This window comes from Andrena cerasifolii, chromosome 12 (genome assembly GCF_050908995.1).
Source record: "Andrena cerasifolii isolate SP2316 chromosome 12, iyAndCera1_principal, whole genome shotgun sequence".
NCBI classification, from domain to species: Eukaryota; Metazoa; Arthropoda; class Insecta; order Hymenoptera; family Andrenidae; genus Andrena; species Andrena cerasifolii.
The window spans coordinates 1673362-1693365 of NC_135129.1; the positions used below are offsets into that span (position 1 = coordinate 1673362).

The following is a 20004-nucleotide window of genomic DNA, read 5'->3' on the forward strand; positions in this document are numbered from 1 at the left end:
TTCTTTAAATGTTGCTCTTTTAGGTGCAAAAAGTTCTGTAAAAATATACGCTTCCGCTTCTTCAAAAAAAATTCACAAATATTCACCTCTTTTCGACCGCCTGACTAGGCATAACCCCTTAAGTGGAACTACATAATTTTATTTTCGTTCCATGACATTATGAAAAATCCAACAAACATGAGAATTTTCATTTTTATTCATATCCAGTGCTAAACTCTCTTCCACCCTGATCCTCAAAGCCCAAAAAGTAGTACAATGAAGGAGTCACTTAATTATCAGATTAAAGATTCAAGACCATAAAACACTGTAGCCTTTGCTTTAAAAACTGAAACCTACTTTATGAATACGTATAAGAAATAAGCTTCGTGCATAAACTGAGCAGGAACTGATCACTCAGCCTCTGTAAATACTGAGGGAACGATATTGGATCCATTCCTTCAGAGACGCTTCAACAAACAATCCCATATCGAAATAGAAGTCGAATAGAAATTTCATTCTGTTTCTGTCTCGGGAGCAAAGGGAATGGTGTCCTTAAAAAGAAGTAACACCCAAGGAAACGAAAGAGCCTAGGGAATAAGGAGCATACGTGCCCAGGGTTCTACGAGCGTCGCGCCGGACCAGAGGTTAAGTGTTTCAGTGAGATCTCACCGTCATCCTTGAGCCAATAATTAATCGTCTTGGGCGATGCCTCGACAAAGCATTCCAGGACCACGTCTGTACCCAGAGGAGCGCCGACCAGTTGATTAGGTACATGAATTACAGGCGAGACTGTGAAACAGAAAGCAGGGTAGGGATTGTAGCCGAGCAACAGACGGCCATGTTCCTTCGGTTTGTGGCTGAACGGGGTCGATAAATTATTGGCTACCGTAATCACTATTACTCACAATGAACATTGATAAAAATACGTTTGCTGACCGCTGGTGGCACGCCGTTGCTCGCGATGCAGTGATAAACACCCATCTCGTTCCTCGAGATCTTCGACAGCTTCAGCTCCTCGCCTTGGTACTCCGTCACTGAGGTCACTAAACAGGATGATTATAATTAAACATCTGCTCAACGGTGCATGCTCATCAAGTGTCATACTGATAAATGGCGCCGAATAAAGAACGAGGTTTCTGGCACTGATATTTATGAAGCTTTGTTGGTTTTCTGAATAACCAAAAGTAAGGGATGCATATTTCTGTTGCTAGGGACGATCGATTCAGCTTCAGCCTTTCATGTTTTCCTTCGTTCCCAAGTAGGTACTGGATATATTATTTTATTTTCGACTTTTGAATTTTCTTCGTGGCACCCCCCAGGAGGGTAGTAATAAAAAAAATTGTGTAAAGTTTGAACCCGATTGGATAAGACGAAAAGGAGCCCCTGGGCTCGCACAAGTGAATTTTATTTAATAATTATCCTCTAAGTTATTGATTGCATAAAAAAGCATGTCAAATAACAGTTGTAGATCCTGACAAGGAGCATCTTTTGTATTCTATTATTTTTTGTCGTGCGAGGAACGGTTTTCGAAAAAATCCGAAAAAGGCTAAAAAAATGTCTATTTTTTATTTTCAAAGATTTTTCAATCTTTTTTCTTACATATTTTCAGTGTTTGATACGTCGAGAATGTTCTCCCAAAATTTAGGGCCGAAAGTTGCAGAAATATTGAAGATATAGGCATTTAAACAAATTCAAAACCAGGAATGTGGTGACTTAAGGGGTCATGCTCAGTCAGGAGGCCGAAAAAAGGGTGGTCTTTGGAAATTTTTTACTCAAAAGCTATAGCACATTTCTCAAAAAATCTTTTTTTCTTTTAAGGATTGCATCTAGTACCGTGCATCGTATTTTTTTTATTTAAAAATATTTATCAATAACTAAGTTATTGTCCATCACTCGAAGGTTCTCTAAAAAAAAAGGTTTCTGCGGTGACCCAGACCACTGCTGCTCGAAAGTCGATCACCAAAAATAAAAAATTCAAAAGAATTTACTTATTATATTGTATTATCTAGTATTTGAACGAAGGATTTTTTTATCCGATGCTTAGTTTTCTTTTAATCGACGAAAATCAGACACGATTTATGATAACAATTTTAAACTTTTACTTTAAACATCAGCCATTTTTTCCCAAATCAATATTTCGAAAAATCCTTCGTTCAAATACTAGATAATATAATATAATAAGTAAATTCTTTTGAATTTTTTATTTTACATGATCGACTTTCGAGCAGCAGTGGTCACCGCAGAAGCCTTTATTTTTAGAGAACTTTCGAGTGATGGACAATAACTTAGTTATTGATAAATATTTTTAAACAACAAAATTACGATGCACGGTACTAGATGCAATCCTTAAAAGGAAAAAAGATTTTTTGAGAAATGTGTTATAGCTTTTGAGTAAAAAATTTCCAAAGACCACTCTTTTTTCAGCCTCCTGACTAAGCATGACCCCTTAAATCCTCCATATATTCACGTGGACTACATCATCAGCATTAGGTACTACTGCATACTTCAATTTCACACAAATTTCCGACATGTAGAGCAAGTAATGATCGATTTAGCGTGGAATAATCCACCTTTATTTTGGAAGTAATCAATATGCCTGCGAACACGAGAAATATAGTTGTTTTCAGCGTGGTATTTGTAATAAATCGGCGTGATTTTGATGAGTCTCTATAGAATCGAATTGAATATCCCAGCGTGCTTCTAAATACACGAAGTCATCTAACTCGATGTTAACGAAAACGCTTGTTTTTCAGTCTCCGAATTACTTTCACCTGAAGGGCACTCGAAAATAATTGCCCTCTGTTATTCTTTAATTATTCAAGTCAGGGCGATTATGCCTGAATCTATTCAGACAGAAGTCCGGCAGGGAAGACCGGAGAAGATAAAGCGAGCGTTTTAATGCAATTTGTTGCACCTGCTCGTTTCCCCTGCTGTAATATTGCAGGCGAGCGCCGCCAACTATCCTCACGTGCTATTCTTGCTGGCCTCTCGCCTTAAACTTGCAAAAACATTGATTCCCACCAAGTTCCGAACCGCCAGAAGACCCGTGGAACTCATAATTTGCGGTGTAATTATATGTACAACAGAGCACAGCCAACACGATTGTTTATCCACTGTAGCGCAAACTGGATCCTTCCGATGTTGCTCACGATGCTGCGTTGCTTCTTCAGAAATTTCAGTTCGTAACGTTACTGAAATACGATGTTATTCAGAAACTTCCGATTATATTAATCCGAAGCTTAGAAAATTAGTGCGCGCTCTGAATTTCGGTACTGATTTATCTAATTCCGTTTTAGTGGAAGAAATTAGTTAAGAAGATGGTAGATAGTTTTCTCATTTTTTTTCATTTTTTTTCATTTTTTTTCATTTTTTTTCATATTTATATCTCAAGTTATCACTTACTATATATATATATATATATGTAAGTGATAACTTGAGATATAAATATAGAAAAGAATTTAGAATAAGTTCATACAATAGGGGAGACCGGGGCAAATCATTTTTGTTTTAATTAATTACTTAATAACAAATAGGCTAAAATATATTTTGGTCCTTCCTCTGTAATATATATATATAAAAATCATTTTTGTTTTAATTAATTACTTAATTACAAATAGGCTAAAATATATTTTGGTCCTTCCTCTTTAATATATATATATATATATATATATATATATATATATATATATATATATACATAAATCATTTTTGTTTTAATTAATTACTTAATATATTTTATCCTATTTGTTATTAAGTAATTAATTAAAACAAAAATGAATTGCCCCGATCTTCCCTATTGTATGAACTTATTCTAAATTCTTTTACACGTACTATAAGGAGAAAGTTAATTTATGTCTGAAGATATGGTTTCACTGTAAAGAAGGAGGCAGTTGCATACTGCAGATTTATTGGCACATCCTTGTGAAAGGATATAATTACAGAGAGATAAGAACTTCTCACGAGTGCAGTAAAAATTTCCTTTCTTCGTTGCGCAGGGGAGAGGTCTAATAATATTTTTCTGGACACTGTGGCAAACTTTCTGATGTTATTCAAATGGTATTTATAGAAGAAAGTGGAGTAAGAAGTTTTCCCTCTGCTTTTATTTAAAAGCGAGTCTGCTGTACCTTAATCTAACTAATCAGTGTGAAATTCAATCGGACGTCAATCGTAAATAGTTCCAAGGGATTGCAACATGTCGACTTGATGTTCAGAAGCTAACGTAAATTACATGTATACTCTGCTCTGTTGTATTGAAATCAGTCGGTTTTCCAAGCAGCTTGCGCAGAAATTCCATAGAAAACTGCAGCTCGAAAACGAACTTCCGTAAATCAGCCGCGCTGCTCTCTAACCGTGCCAACGGAAATCGCTAATTAATGAGTTTGTAAATCATAAATCATCGTGTTCCGCTTAAATTTTCCGCGAAGCTGTATTACGTCGCTGATTCGAAAACCACGCTGGTAATTACAGGGGGCTGGTATCCACAATTTGTCAAGAAATAATAATAATAATAATGGCTAAGTAGTGACGCTTTACTCCTGATTTTTTTCGTAGGTGTCACTCAAAAAATTAATTCCTTTATTTCCACTCTTAATGATTGATCTGTAATTACGAATAAAATATATGTAGTGGAGCTAGAAACTTACCTACTACATTGCATTTTCAAGCATTCAAGTATATTAAATAACTAAAAATATTAAAAATTAAAAAAGTTATGATTTCTTAATGCAAAAAAGCTTTTTCTGCAACTTTTTTTCTGTTAATTTTTTTTCCTAACGTGGTACTTTAAATGCTAATTTTTAACGATGGACATATGTTGTACAATGTTCAAACTATATCTCAAAATTTTGGCGATTTAATTTAACAGATAGGTTTTAAAAAGTAGCTGATTTAAAATTGGTTTGGGTCGAATCGATCCAGGGGGGCAATTACGTTCGGAAAAATAAGTGTGACAGCCGAGGTCAACCCTCCTTCACCACACAGGGTGTATCGCACCCCAGGATATGTATTTACCAATATTTTTGTAAAATTTTAGCCCCTAATATTAAAATTTAAAAATTTGGTGAATTTTAACAAAGAAAATCGCGTTTATCCACAACTATTTTTTCAAATATAATTTTCAACCTATCAAAATTCACATTTCTGGAAATGATACGAGTAGTACGAATGTACAATTGTCAAATAAGTCCAAATGTTGATAATTTGAGTTTATAACAGTTTTTAAGTCTTAAAGTCTCTATCTGTTTACTTTCATAGTGCATTAAGCTATAACTTCATTCTAACTGAGAAATAAGAACATTTCTCTTTAGCACTCAAGTAACAAGAGCAGACCATTTCGAAACAATCTGGTGTAAGCCACTCGCGCGGTGTTCCGCTTAAAGTAACGTTTTGCGTTTTATGTTATAAAAAATTCCACGTATATATTGCAGTTGTGGGAAGACATCTAAAAGCTCAAAATACTACCATTATAAATGTGTATATACTTAAAAAGTTTCATACAATCTAGGAAGGAATTACACACTATTATGTTTATAAGCATTTAATGAATACAGTTTTACGAAAATAACATTACTAAGTATTTAAAACGATATGTACTCCCTTGTGGAATATGTACTATAATATGTTCTCCCTTTCGTCACTTTGTCAAAATGGACAGTGATCTTCTATTTCATTGGAGGTCCTAGCATCCTCATAAGGAGGGTCGACCAAAGCGTTTGGATAAAATTGTACAAAAGAAGCTGTACAATGGACCATGCGCAGTAAATTATTTTAAAAAAATAGCTACGTTATACGTATTGAATATATCCTACTTTTCGTAAAAAATTGAAACATGGTACTTTTCGTAAAAAAAATGAAACGTGCTACTTTTCGTAAGAAAATTGAAACGTGCTACTTTTCGTAAAAAAAATGAAACGTGCTACTTTTCGTAAGAAAATTGAAACGTGTTACTTTTCCTAAGAAAATTGAAACGTGCTACTTTTCGTAAAAAAAAAATGAAACGTGCTATTTTTCGTAAGAAAATTGAAACGTGCTACTTTCCGCAAGAAAATTGAAACGTGCTACTTTCCGTAAGAAAATTGAAACCTGCTACTTTTCGTAAGAAAATTGAAACGTGCTACTTTTCGTAACGCACGTCGTTATAATGGTAGTATTTTGAGCCTTTAGATGTCTTCCTCAACTGCAGTATATACGTAGGGTTTTTGGTAACAGAAACCGCAAAACATTACTTTACGCGAAACACCGCACGGGTGACTTATGCCACAATGAATCTCGCCCCCTCCCCCAATTATCGCTCAAAAGTTAAAAGATTCCAAATCACGAAAATGGTAACTCAAAATTGACGGTGGGGTGAACCCCGTGTGATCAGTTTGTGATTATAAGAAGGTGTGACCACGGAGGGTTAAATAAAATTTCCGCCACCGGTGGCCCACGTGGCCCAGGACGCGTTAACAATACACCACATTCGGTCCACTGTCTTACAACGATCGAGCAGCTTTCCGGTAGCGAAGAACCGCGACTTTGCCCCGCGGTACCCGATAATTATCGCCATTGTAGGCCAGCGATAAGCTATCCGTTTCGCGGGGCTGCAGCTACGCCCCTTGCACTTGGCACGTGTTGCAGGGGTTGCAGTCGCCGTGCACGTAGCCGTCGGCTCGTGGACGGCGCAGCTGGAATTCGCCCGCTATTAGTGACGCGGCGCTGAAGCGAATACTAAATACGCCGTTTAGTTCGTAACAGAGAGCCAGAGGAAAGGCGAGGCCCGACTCCGGCCGACCCCACAGTGTCCGTTTCTGTCTATCAGATACGCCGCGATTTTATGGGCGCCGTCTGCCGATCGTTTCCAACGACCGCGCGCCGAACGATTTCGTTTTATACGCACGATATGCTCCGCGGCGGTTATTACGCGACATTTGAACAGCGTAATGGAGTTGCATGAATGGCTCGTGATATTGTTAAAGAATGTTACTTTCCTTTCCCCTCCCTCGCCGCCCCCTCGCGGGCGGCTGAGGGGCGTTTGATTTCAGAACAGACGCGACGGGGCGAGGATATTTTCGCGGGCTCTTTTCTTTCCACTGAATGGCCCCGGGACGAACGAGACACTGGTGTTGCGCTGTTTTTTACGGGCTTCATTGTAACGTCCACTCTATTTGGATGTGTTCCATAGAGAGGGGGAGAGACGGCGCGCGCTGTTTGCTAACAAGCTGGGTTTGAAAATTATTTTATGAGAGAACGGAATTGTATTTTGCGGTGTCGCTTTTTGGGAGAAGATTGGCTACAGTGGGAGGTAAATTGCGGTGAAAGTTATGAGGAATGATATTGTTGTTGCGTGATTAGTTTTAATATAAGAGGATACAGGGAGTTTCAGTTTCACTTGTGTACTAGGGTGGTCCTTATTTATACGTGTCGATTTTTTTGTATTTCTTTGCTCTCACCCCCTAGAACGGTGTCATTTTATAAAGAAAATATTCCCTGGGAACGTTTATTGCAATCGGACAACAGGAAAGGGTGCCGACCAGACCTTAAAGTTTAGAATTCATAAATAGTTTGAATTTGAAGAATTTCTCAAAAATGGTAAGCCCTATCGAAATTTTGTTCAAATAATATTAAAAGAGCATTAAATTTCCTACAATTACTGTGTATATGATTTTCTCGTGCTTCCAACCATTTTTTAGATAATTGCGTTTGAATATAGAGAAGTCAGCACTTCGCGCGTCCTATCTGTACGGCGTGACGTATTGGCTATACGCGCGGTGTGCTGATTTCTCTATATTCAAACGCTATTATCTAAAAAACGGTTGGAAGCACAAGAAAATCATATACACAGTAATTGTAGAAAATTTAATGCTCTTTTAATATCATTCAACAAAATTTCGATAGGGCTTACCATTTTTGAGAAATTCTTTAAATCCTAACTATTGTTGAATTCTAACCTTTAAGGCCCGGTCGGCACCCTTTCCTGTTGTCCGATTGCAATAACCGATCTTTTTCAGGGACTATTTTTTTATGAAATGGAACCATATTAGAGGGTGAGAGCAAAAGAAATCGCAGGGTGAAAATAAGGGCCATCCTAGCGTACCTATATTAATTTAGTTTCTGTGAGAAATTTGGTATTGAGGTTTGCAGTGAACAGCTTCTTAGAATGAGGAAGCTGACGCAAAAAGCTCAGCACAGAGGACGCCACTAGCGCACGCACCCGTTTATTTACATTTTTTTCGTTCTTTCCTGACTGTTCTTTTTTAAATTAAAGTGGCAACAAATTTCACGCTGGCTGGTGGCGCTACGAGTGGGTAAATGTTGCGGTCAGCTTCCCCATTTACGGAGCATTTGGTTGTAGTAAGTATTTTACCGGTTCTGGTATTGGATTGTTTCGCTCTTCCTTTAGAATCCATTCCAGATATGTTTCTGTACACATTCTTCATGGTTTCACTATGTACACTCGATCAGATTGAAATTGAAAAACCATAAGCGTGTAAATAAGAAACGTACTATTTTTGCAGTTTGGTTTGGATCTCCGTTTTCATGAAAGTAACACGTGCTTCTTACACTCGGTATGTTTGAACAATTTGAAAAATTTCAACGCGTACATACTTGTCTAGATTCTAGAGCATTATCGATTTCTACTAGCGCTTCAGCTCCAGATGGTGTTACCCATCTGTATATCGCAACACAGCCTCTTCCTTACTTAACAGGCAATGCACTATGCGTGTTTTCATTCGATATTTGCATTGGTAGTAGGCCACATTTTCTACCTTAAACACTTGATTAAGGATTATTAAATTTGCATCACACGTTCGTGTACCTTAAACTTTAAATGTAATTTGACTATTGTACTCATCAAAATTTTATCTTAAATATAGAAACTGTTATTCGTGTTAATTATTCAAATTCTCTTAGACTTAAGAATCTTATGTAAAAACAGATCTGACGTAAATGGGAACGAATTTATAAATTCTGGTGGTGGAAGTCAGATCTTTAAACACTATTCAGAATTTGACAAATATGAGTCTTCCCGTTACATCACCTTGAAAAACGAATTTCCTTTGGAACGTTTATTGGGATACCCACGAGAGTTTTTATTATTTCAATATTAAATCACGTCCCTAGGTAATTATTCAATGTATAATCGCTACCTATAGCCAGAAGAAAATCAAAATTTTAATTGTTTAAACTCGATAAGGCTCTATCCCCGCCACAGCATTCAGCTGCCTCGCCACTTTATCCCTCTTTAAACGGCCAATAGACTTCTTTCCAATTCCCTTAACATCAGTGGCGGATTTAACGGGCGGCCGATGAGCAGTTGCCGCCTGGGACCCTGCCCCAAGGCCCCATATTACAAAAAAAATTATGATTTTATCCAAACACTACATTTTTTTCTGTACTACCACACTCAGCCCGTTTTTAGTAAACTACCTCTTAATTTCCCCGAAAGAATGGGTCCCTCAGAACGTTTGCCACCTGGGCATTTTAAATCCGCCACTGCTTAGCATCACTACATGCAAATTAAAAAGTGTTTCACACGAAATTTTCATATATACAACACATTGGATACAAAGACACAGGAATATACAATTAATTTACCTCCCACTAAAAATACTCGAAACTGATATAGAATATCCTAAAGTGCAGGGGTTATGGAATCAAGCGCAAGTAAAGGCGAAATACTTGGTGACAGAACGAAAGAACGTGACCTATAAAAACGCGGCTCTCTATCGATTCTTCGCACGTTTGCGAAGTGTTACTTAACAATTTCTGGAAAGTTACGTTTCCCGCGGGCGGTTCCGAGCGAGTCTGCCAACCGGCGGGGCGCAGGGTGGCGCGGGAGGGTGGTCGGCGCGGCGAAATAAGGAAATTAAAATACCAAGTGAATCCAGCAGCGACTGCGTTCGAGGAAAACATAATTGTATATTCCGTGTTATATCGGTGGAATAGTGGGAGCGCCATCTATATTAAATCTTACCATGAGACTTCTGGTTCAAGGCGATTCCTGGAAATGGCTTCCGAATTATAATGTCCTTCGTGTCTCCACGGCGCCACGATACGCGGGGCGGTGGCACGCCCCTTGCACGGCACGTTAACTTCACCTGTACGTGTTACGAAAGCAGAATTATAAAGAGAATCGGCTTCGTTATTGCTGCCGCTTAAACGCCCGCTTCGTGTACAAATATGTTCAAAAAAATCACAATTGGAATCACTATATTATATACAGGTTGTCCCAAAAATCGGGGACTTTCCGGAACGTGCAGTGTCCTGATGCAAAATGGCATCGAAAAGTCCTTTACCGTTTTGTGATCCGAGGCTTCGTTCTCGCGATATTAACAGTTGAATTTTAGCGGTCCAACTTCCGAGCCGCGCAGTTTAAAGCCGAGTCAGCTGAGCGCCAAACAGTGACCGCTCTTACCTACGCACACAGTAGAGCCGACCGCGCTAACCGGTTCTCGCGGTTTGAACCAGCGCGGTCGGCTCTACTGCGTGTGCGCGCGAGCGGTCACTGCTTGGCTTAGCTGTTTCGGCTTTAAACTGCGCGGCCCGGTTAATTTGGACACTGTGTCCGCTATGCTGTTTTCTGGCTAGACGTCCACTATCCATGGGTTAAATTTTGTTGTGTTTAAACAATTCATATCACTGTATGTTATATTTTACAATCGATAGGTAAGACAACTAGTTTTGGTTTAACTCGGCGGGAGGCGCTACTGGGTAAAATTTACCACAGAGGCACAAGTTGCGAAAATATCTCTTTTCTTGCGGAATCCTGTGCCGCGCCGTTCTAGGTACCTTTCGGCGGGGGAATAACCGACCAAGTGCAATCAAAGATCAAAACCTTTCACTATGTAAACTGATGATTCTAAGTATGTATGTACTTTAGGAAAATTCTCAGTATTGTTTTGAAAAAGTTGTTACGAATTGTTTTCTTTGTGTTCGTTGGTAAGTTATATATAATATAGCATCTACTTTTGATATCGATCTCAATTTGATATTGTTACTAAAGAAAGAAGACTAATTTTTCTTATTCGATTTTATAACCAAGTAAAAATTAAGAAGCCTGTTTGAATTTTTGTTACAATTTTTTAAAGAACTTTAATAAAGATTTTGAGATAATTCTTCAATTTTGTTTGCTTCTTCAAACACTTTACTTTAACATAAAAATAACAAAGTTATAAAAAATATTCGGAAACCGTGGTTTTCAATTTTGGGTATTTTTGACCCGGTAGCGACAACGTGTGTTGCATATTGGGGTGCGCGTCCCGCCGAGTTGATGGAATATATTTTTTCTACTAATACCTAGTAATTCCTAAAACGAGTGTAATAATATGTGGTTTAAGATGATCCGTAGAGTAAGATCGTACATTTGCAATAATTATATTTCAATCAAAGTTGAAGTGATTTTGCTGAAGATTGTCAACTAATCGTGACCCATAGAGTTACTGATTTCTTCGGCGAAACTTTGTGCCATCGTTTGGTCTGGCTTTGGAGCTTCCGTGACGAGCTTTTACTAAATTAAAATTTATGGAACCTTGCTGGTGGAACTTCGTGCCCACGATTGTTAATTACTGTTGAACTTTCTCTCAGCTTCTCCATAGTAACTTGGAATGTGTTTGACGTGACTGTTGAAAATTCATATTTTTTAACATTATGCAGAATTGCGTTATAACCGAGGTGAATGTATTTCAAAATCTTCTGACGTCTAAAATTAATAAACATTTTTTAATCCTTCTCCTATAACGCTGGAAGTGCTTTATTGATAGGAATATATTTTGACTAAAAGCATAAATTTACATTGCGCAATTTTCTGGCATAAATCTGTTGCACTTGCAGAGTAGATTTGCAAGGTTGTTCCGTGCATCTTAATTACTAAATCATCTGTTTCATGTAGGGGTCTTTAAGCTCATTTCTTCGATTATTAATAATTGATAGAAATCTTGATTACACATTTGCAGAACGTATATTCGTTCAAATTTCTTCAAAATTTAATTTCGACGGGTTTATTTATTAAAGAACTCAAAAACCTGCGATTCCTCGGGTGAAAAGGTCAGGAGATATAAGCCAAGGAAAAGAAACTATTTAGCATTTTAAGAGTCACTATGAACAATACTTAAAAAAGGAGGGAAAATTTTCAATTTGTATATACATTAAAATTACTACACATGAAACTAATCTGCTGTAAATATTGAACTCGATAATAACAATGTAGTTATTAATGGTATCATCATTCAAAACGCTTGCCATTACTATTTACTTAATTTATTTAATCTATGTACATACGTACATGTGATTATATAATTATTCTACTTATATGTAGTATACTCTTTACATAGAAACTAAAAGGACATTTGACTAATTTTCCAACACCAACAATTTCTGTTCCCAAAAATGTAGTCAACTAACACGGAACTAACACGTTGCTTAAAATTTATATCTCAAGTAAAATATTCAAATTAGAAGTAGATTCTATGCACGTATTATATCTTCCAAAATATAATACTCTATTATTTCAATACCTCATTAACGTACATATAAAACCATAAGCGAAAGGTAAGGGGAAAAAACAAGGAATGTCCATTTTTCATTGTTTTGCGATTTATAGCATATTTTGTTGGTGACAACTGGACTACAAAACTGTCGACTCACAAAGGGTTATAAGTTCAACTACCCCCGTACCATAGCGTTAAAGATTAGGTAGGTATACTGATTAAAAACTGGAAATGTCTGCACTGGAACAAAATACGGAATGTCCCCACTCAATAAACAAGAAATTGTTGAAAACGAAAATTATACAACAAAATTGAATTCATTTAACCTTGTTTCTTTACTTGTGGACTAACAAGGGAACATCTCGAACCCGGAAATTTAAAAAATTCTGAAACTTTGTGAATATGTAGGGAATTTCCTCATGATTACAATCCAATTTTTGTTTGCTGCCCAAATTCACTCTAGGGGGGTGAAATTAACCCCTGAAAATTGGACAATTTTCCGATTTTGTGTTATAACTCGTGAACTGTAAAATATTTTTTACCAAATGATAGATCTAATTAAAACAAGTAACTTTATCTTGAAACTCTTTTTCTATCTCTTACAGTTCCCGAGTTATAACACAAAATCGGAAAGTAGCCGAATTTTCAGGGGCTAATTTCACCCCGTTCGAGTGCATTAGGGCAGCAAACAAAAATTGCGTTGTAACCAGGAGGAAAACCCCTACATCTTCACAAAGTTTCAGAATTTTTTGAATTTTCGGGTTCGGGATCTTCCCCTGTAATTTATTAAAGCTTAATTTTCTCGATGAAGCTGTTTTGTGGCATTCCCTGTTTGCCCACGATCCTTCGAATATAAAAATTATTTGCCACTCTAACATTAATATTCTTTAAACTCAACGTGCAGAAACTACCCGCGGAGGTCATTGACCCACTTCGAAATCGAATACACGGCTTCCATCAAGAACGTTTTACCGGCATTCAATTCCCCCATCCACGCATCGCCAGCTTCTCGCGTGGCCTCCCGATGTAAACATCGCATTTCAATTTCAGGTAATAGTCGGCCGCTGACATTGAGCCTATGGGATGTACCCGGAACAGGCCAGCGTCTCGAGGACAGTCGAGCACGCTGCTTCAACGAATGAACTTGACGGCGCACGGTTTTCCAGGTTAAGAGTGTTAAAGTGTGTGCAGCGAGGAAACACGTCTGCTTGAAGAGAGGAAGCAAGGAGTCGAGGACCCCGCGAACCTACCGCTGGAGTACCTCCGCTGTCCCTGGGGCAAGGTTAGTCACACATATGCCCTTTCCTTCCCGCGTATGAATATAGGATGTCTCGTAATGGGTAGCAGAAGCGCGACGAAAAGGAAAATTAGAAATGTACGAATAGAATTCGTTCATCGGAGGCTCCTTTTTCGAGAAACTGGATTTCGAAAACTCGCCTGGTACGCGCATATCTGACTAAATGTCGGAAGAATTTATTAATAAATATGGTTCGACTGGGAATGACAAGAATTCGTCGGCAAAAATATGTCGAAATTATGGAATATGGCTTTTCGAGTGGGGCTTTGTTTTTGGGAGAATCGATTTAAAAGTGAAATTGATTTTTTAGCCAGGGGCACAGTACTGGGCAGATTTTGAAAATCAGTTTTCTTATTTAAGAATGGTCCTGTGATTTTATTTTATTCCACGTACTGTACTTACCTTTTTCTTTAGAATCACTACCCCTTCTGATTAGTTTACTAATGCGAATTTGTCGGAATAGTTTGGAATTTATAAATCTCCATCTGCGTGGGCACAGTGGTGAGTCTTATTGTCCGTCAGTAAGGGGATTTTTGCCTAGAATTGCCAATAAGTGTAATTGTTGTAATTGGGGACTTTGCGGCAAGAGGGGTGCAGCTTCATTTTTGAAAGTTTTTGAGTTCTGACGTGTAATATATATAAAAGAAATTCTTTGTCGTTTGGTGCGCGTTTCATGCAAATCCGATAAGAAATGAGCGAGTTATTGTAAACTTTGAACCTGCACCCTCTACTGTGCAATACGAACGCACAATTACCCCCCATCTTATAAACAACCTTTTTATAAGGCTCTCAAATGTGCATTGACTGAGGAGGAAGATATTTCCACAGACAATGATGACGAACAGGCTCAAGAATAATGTTAGGGCAGACCGGGGCTAGTTGATACGTTTTTCAGTTTTCAATGTTTTTCATTTTTGTTTGAATTTATTGCTTGATAACAAATATGCTAAAATATACTTTGGTCCTTCCTCTTTAATATATTGTAAATGAAAAGTTGAGAAAATACACACACAATGAATGAAAAAAAGTTATTTGGACGAAGGTAAAATGTATCAATTTACCCCACTGCGGGACTAGTTGATACGTTATTGTGATTTCATTTTTTTCATTTTTTATTTTAATTAATTACTTAACAACAAATATGCCAAAATATACTTTGGCCCTTCCTCTTTAATATATAGTAAGCGAAAACTTGAGAAAATGCATACAAAATGAATGAAAAAATGTTATTTCGACGTTAAATTTGAGCGTATCAAAACTATTTACTTTTTCTCTATATAAACGAAAACAGTTAGGAAAGAATTGAACAACAATCTTCACATATCTTGCTCAAATTGACCTACATATATACGGTGTCGAGATAATTCGTCTGTATCAACTAGCCCCAGTCTCCCCTACTTTTTGATGTCTACAACAAATGTCAACATATATAAAGCAACAATAAATCAATAAATTGTGTTCTTTACTGTGCATCAGTGCCGTCTTAACCTGGAGGCAAAAGAGGCAACCACCTGGAGTTCAGGGGGTCCCCGAAAAATTGGAAAAATTAAAAAAAAAATAGGGTTGTAAAAACTAGAAAAAATGGAAATAGACCCTCTATGGCGGAAAGAAAATAACGAATAGGTACACCAAAATTTAGATTTCAAAATAAGGCCCCTTTTCGTGAAATGGACCCCACGTTTAATCTTATTTATTTAATTGTTTTAACACTTATTCACTTCGCGTGTTAGCGCGGTATTTTTGATTTTATTTGATTTAAAATAATTTAGAGGGCCACATATGGAACTCGCCTCAGGCCACCCGAAAACGATAATACGACAATGTTGTGCAGAGTTATTAAAAAGCAACTTTTTTGTATACTTTGATGCACGCGAGGTGCAGCTCCAGATTTAAAAAATTCGCTAAAAATAGAAATAAAAACTTATCAACTAAATATATAGGTACTATGTACTTATTTTCTAAAAGTGTATATTTTCCAATTAGTATTCTCTTTTTAATGTTAAGTCAAAGCAATAATTTTATAAATAGTTTTTTTCTGATGTACTCGAAGTTGTTAAAGATGAAGCTGCACCCTTCTCGTCGCAAGGTCCCCAATTTCTTTAGAACAAAACTGTTTGAGAGACTACTTTCGAGTACAAATCCACCGGGTAGCAAAATTCCAGCCATGCTGCCGCGAGTACTTAGTTTCAGTTGATCTGACCTCTTAAAAGATATTTCATCCCATCTCGAATTAGCGATAATGCGATCGTACCACTGTAGCAGGAGCAGACTCACGAGATCCCCGGAGCAGGGTTGCGCGCGCAGCGAATAAAGGCTCCAAAGTTGGAATAATCGAGGTCCTCCTGTAATTTAATTCTGCCGTTCGACCGGACGAGATAAAGTTTCCCCTATTGGCTCGAAGAATATCGGGTCCCCTTGATCAAATTTCAATCAATCCGCCATTAAACAATAGTAAATTCTCAATTTGTCCCGCGCCATTCCACGCAGAGACGAAAACACAATGAGGAAACTCCGTGGCCGCGGAAAATCGCTGGGAAATGTTGCGTGCCCCGCGGGAAGTAGTCGGCTCGGAGTTTCGCCCGTTTCCACGTTGTGTTCTTCGATAACGTTTTAAAAGCCCTCGATATTTTAACCGGCGGTTAGCCCGCCGCGAGATTGCATCGTTTTCGAAGGGAAAGTATCGAGGGGGCAGAGCAGACTTTCTCAAGGAAACGATCTTTTCCTCGACTGGGTCGTTTCGTGGACTCCTCGCGAAGCAACTTATCAATTTTGAATTAAGGCCGGCGAGGTGAGCCGCGGAACGATATCCTAAATGTGGGACGGTACAGAAACGAGTTTAAAAGTTCTAGTACCTGGCCGCATTGATATTCAGTTAAAGTAGGAAACGTACGGTAGGAGGATCCCGTCGCGCAACGAGATTTTTATAAACACGAGGACAGCCGGCTACGTGCCATTAATAACGATATTTATCGTCCGGAATGGGAAATGTATCGCCCGTCCGTTTCAATGCCTGTCGAATGGCCAGCGGAGGATTCACGAGGTCCACTCGCAATTGGGATTTTCATTTTTGATAAGACTAACTCTGCCTGCTATATGTTACGGCGAGGAACGGGTTCGATATTGTCCTGGCAGGCGCGGCGAACTTTTTTCATATTATTTCGGTTTCCGAGGGTGGCTTTTCCATTGGAAGTTTGCTGTTTTTTCGCTGATTATTGTTACGCCCGATTGTGATTCGTGGTCGTCGTTTCTGCGCAGACTTTCGATTCCTGGATATCGTATTTGTTACTACACCTGTAATAATGCACATTTTGGGCGAAATTTTAACAAGTATTTTTCTATAAACTGTATTCTTTGCTTGGCTTTTATTTGCAGCCCCCGGCAATGTACGAGAGTTTTCGGAGCAACGTTCTTAATGTTAGCGTTACACCGCAGTGGTTACTTTCCCAAGAAATTTTGAATTTCCACCCACGTTACTTTGGAATTTTTTTTCGCTCGGAAAGTAGGGAAATAACTAACGGCAACTAGGGAATAAAAAATCTGATTCCTTGCAGGAATTTAGTTCAGGAGGTTCTAGTAGCACACTTATTTTTTTTTAGCAACGAAATGGGTCTAGGGGTGAAACACCCCTCGAAGAATTTGTGGGTTTTCATATTCTGCGGAACTGTAAAAGAATTTCAGGGGAAATTTATGAGGGGGTGAATTCTGAAAAAAATAAATTCATTACCACGATATTGCTTATTGAGGACTATTTCAATCTTAAGGGGAGGTTTTCGGTCTAAAAGTCGATTTTTTTTTTATTTCATTTTTCGAATGTTCAGCCTTTTAGGGATACGTGTTTAAAAGGATTTATTGAAATACGTAAAATTCCCGAGGTTATAGGCATTTGAGTAGCGGCAAATGCATGGGTAACACCCGGCAACTCGGTACTCACGTAAAACTTTAAACGCGTTTTTCTCGAAACAGTGTGTTCAAAACGGTGGGAACTGTATCTCCAAAAGTTATTATCCGATTCGACTGAAACTTTTTTTATTTTGAAGAATATACTTCTGGCTAGGGGGGAAACCAGTAAAATTTAATATAAAAAAAAATTGTAATTTTTAAAGGTGTTGAAAGGACGCAAAATATAGGGAAAATGTGATTTCAAACTTCAAGTGTCGTTATTTTCTTGAAAAATGTCATTTTGCAATTTTTTCTGGTTTCCCCCCTAGCCAGAAGTATATTCTTCAAAATAAAAACAATTTCAGTCGAATCGGATAATAACTTTTGGGGATAAAGGTCCCACCGTTTTGGTTCAATTTTTTGACGCTACGACTTTAATGACTCCCCAGTGCCGTCTGTAACGATTAATTATAAAACAAAAAATATATTTCTGTAATTTAAGACATCCTTAATACAATGCAAAAAGTCCCATTAAATTATATATAGTAGTTTTCCTTTAATTAATTCCTAAATATCACCTATTTTTTGGGGCTCTAGACCGGAACCTCCCCTTAAGGGGGGTCACTCAGGTGAAAATAAACTACCAGTTATTTTACAGATAAAAATTAGAAAATATGTATATCCATATTATTTTCTACGCTGAAATGAATTATGTAAGAGTTAATGCAGTGACAATTTTTTTTCTTCAAAATTTGAAAAAAATAATTTCGAAAAAATTATTCGATTATAAAATCCATACCCTTATCTCTGTAGTATTGTACACATAGACTGCAAAAAAAAATTTCAGCTCGAAAACTCCATTTTTGTCCGAGTTATAAAGTTTTTTGTTTTAGTGTAGTAACTAAAACGCTCCTGCTCCGTACGTTGGACCATCTTCTTCTTGCAATGCCTGTTCTCTTCGTGATTGTGCAGTTCGTTTCATTTTTCTTGCACGTTTGTATCTTGCTGATGCTTTATCCTTACACCTGTGAACTCGTTTTTTGTGACGGTGTTGAACAATTTTCAATGATTGTTCGCTCATTTGCATTTGGTTGTCCTTGAATGAATGTAATATTGTTTTAGTCCATCCTTCATTATATTCGGTGACAGCTTCTGCGGCTGCAGCTTCAGCAAGATATTTTGAAGGAAAAATATCCTTTGGGCACTTACGCCATATCATGCTGTGCAAACTTTCATTGGAATTCTGCGTAAGGCATTGCGCACAACGACGGATCAGTTTGTCATCGCTTAGCCTATTATAAATTGGTAATATTTTATCCAGAAATTTTTCTCTGATGGGTGTTCCTATTCTCTTATCATGAGAATCAGATTTTCTTCCTTTCGCAATTGCTGATTGGTAGAAACACAATGATTTTTCATTTATAATGTGGTTTCGTATCCGTCGAAACTGCGTGGTACATCGCCGCGTATAAGAAAAATGCTACGAACTGCACAATCACGAAGAGAACAGGCATTGCAAGAAGAAGAAGGTCCAACGTACGGAGCAGGAGCGTCTTAGTTACTACGCCAAGACAAAAAACTTTATAATTCCGACAAAAATGAAGTTTTCGAGCTGAAATTTTTTTTGCAATCTTTGTATACAATACTACAGAGATAAGGATATGGATTTTACAATCGAATAATTTTTTCGAAACTTTTTTTTTAAATTTTGAAAAAAAAAATTGTCACTGTATTAACTCTTACATAATTCATTTCAGCGTAAAAAATAATATAGAAATACGTATTTTCAAATTTTTATCTGTAAAATAACTGGTAGTTCATTTTCACCTAAGTGAACCTCTCTTAAGCGTCTTGGTGAAGTTTGTTTACATTTTCAATTGATTCAGTTTGATTCCATTAATAAAGCTGAATGACCTCGAATGACTATGATTATTGAAAAGCCCTTGAGGAGGGCTGCAATCGTAGGTGTTCAAAAATATATGGTTCTATTTAAAGAAATTATTATTATTATTTTTATTATTATTATTTTTATTATTATTATTATTTTTTATTATTATTATTAACGGGTATAACCCTTTAAATACAATTATTACAAACATAAGAAAAATTAAGAAAAACTTACTACTAGGTTACAAGTCGTTGCACTTAACGTTGATTACGCTTACAAATATATACATATATACAAAGTGTACAAAGTAGTGTCACCCCTGACCGCCTTCAAGATACCTAAATTAAGTTGATCTTCAAATCTCCTAAGCAACCTCCACTTGAAAAAAAGTTCTGTCCACCACTTAACGGGCCTTTCAGAACCAATCAAATTTTGTCTCAAACATTTCTTCCAATCTCACAAACTGTAGAAGTTATTCAGGTGGCTTTTCTTCT

The 20004-nt window shown here is 37.4% G+C and overlaps 1 protein-coding gene across 1 annotated transcript in view; it reads right to left on the reverse strand.

Moving 5' to 3' along the window:
* Positions 1 to 20004, reverse strand: part of LOC143375500 (lachesin) — a 212064-nt gene that overhangs the window by 14879 nt on the left and 177181 nt on the right. The window contains exons 6-8 of the mRNA XM_076824691.1: positions 9935 to 10058; positions 885 to 1022; positions 649 to 768 (exon numbers count right to left, since the gene is read on the reverse strand). Coding sequence (XP_076680806.1) covers positions 649 to 768; positions 885 to 1022; positions 9935 to 10058 — 382 coding nt within the window. The remainder of the gene's footprint in view (positions 1 to 648; positions 769 to 884; positions 1023 to 9934; positions 10059 to 20004) is intronic.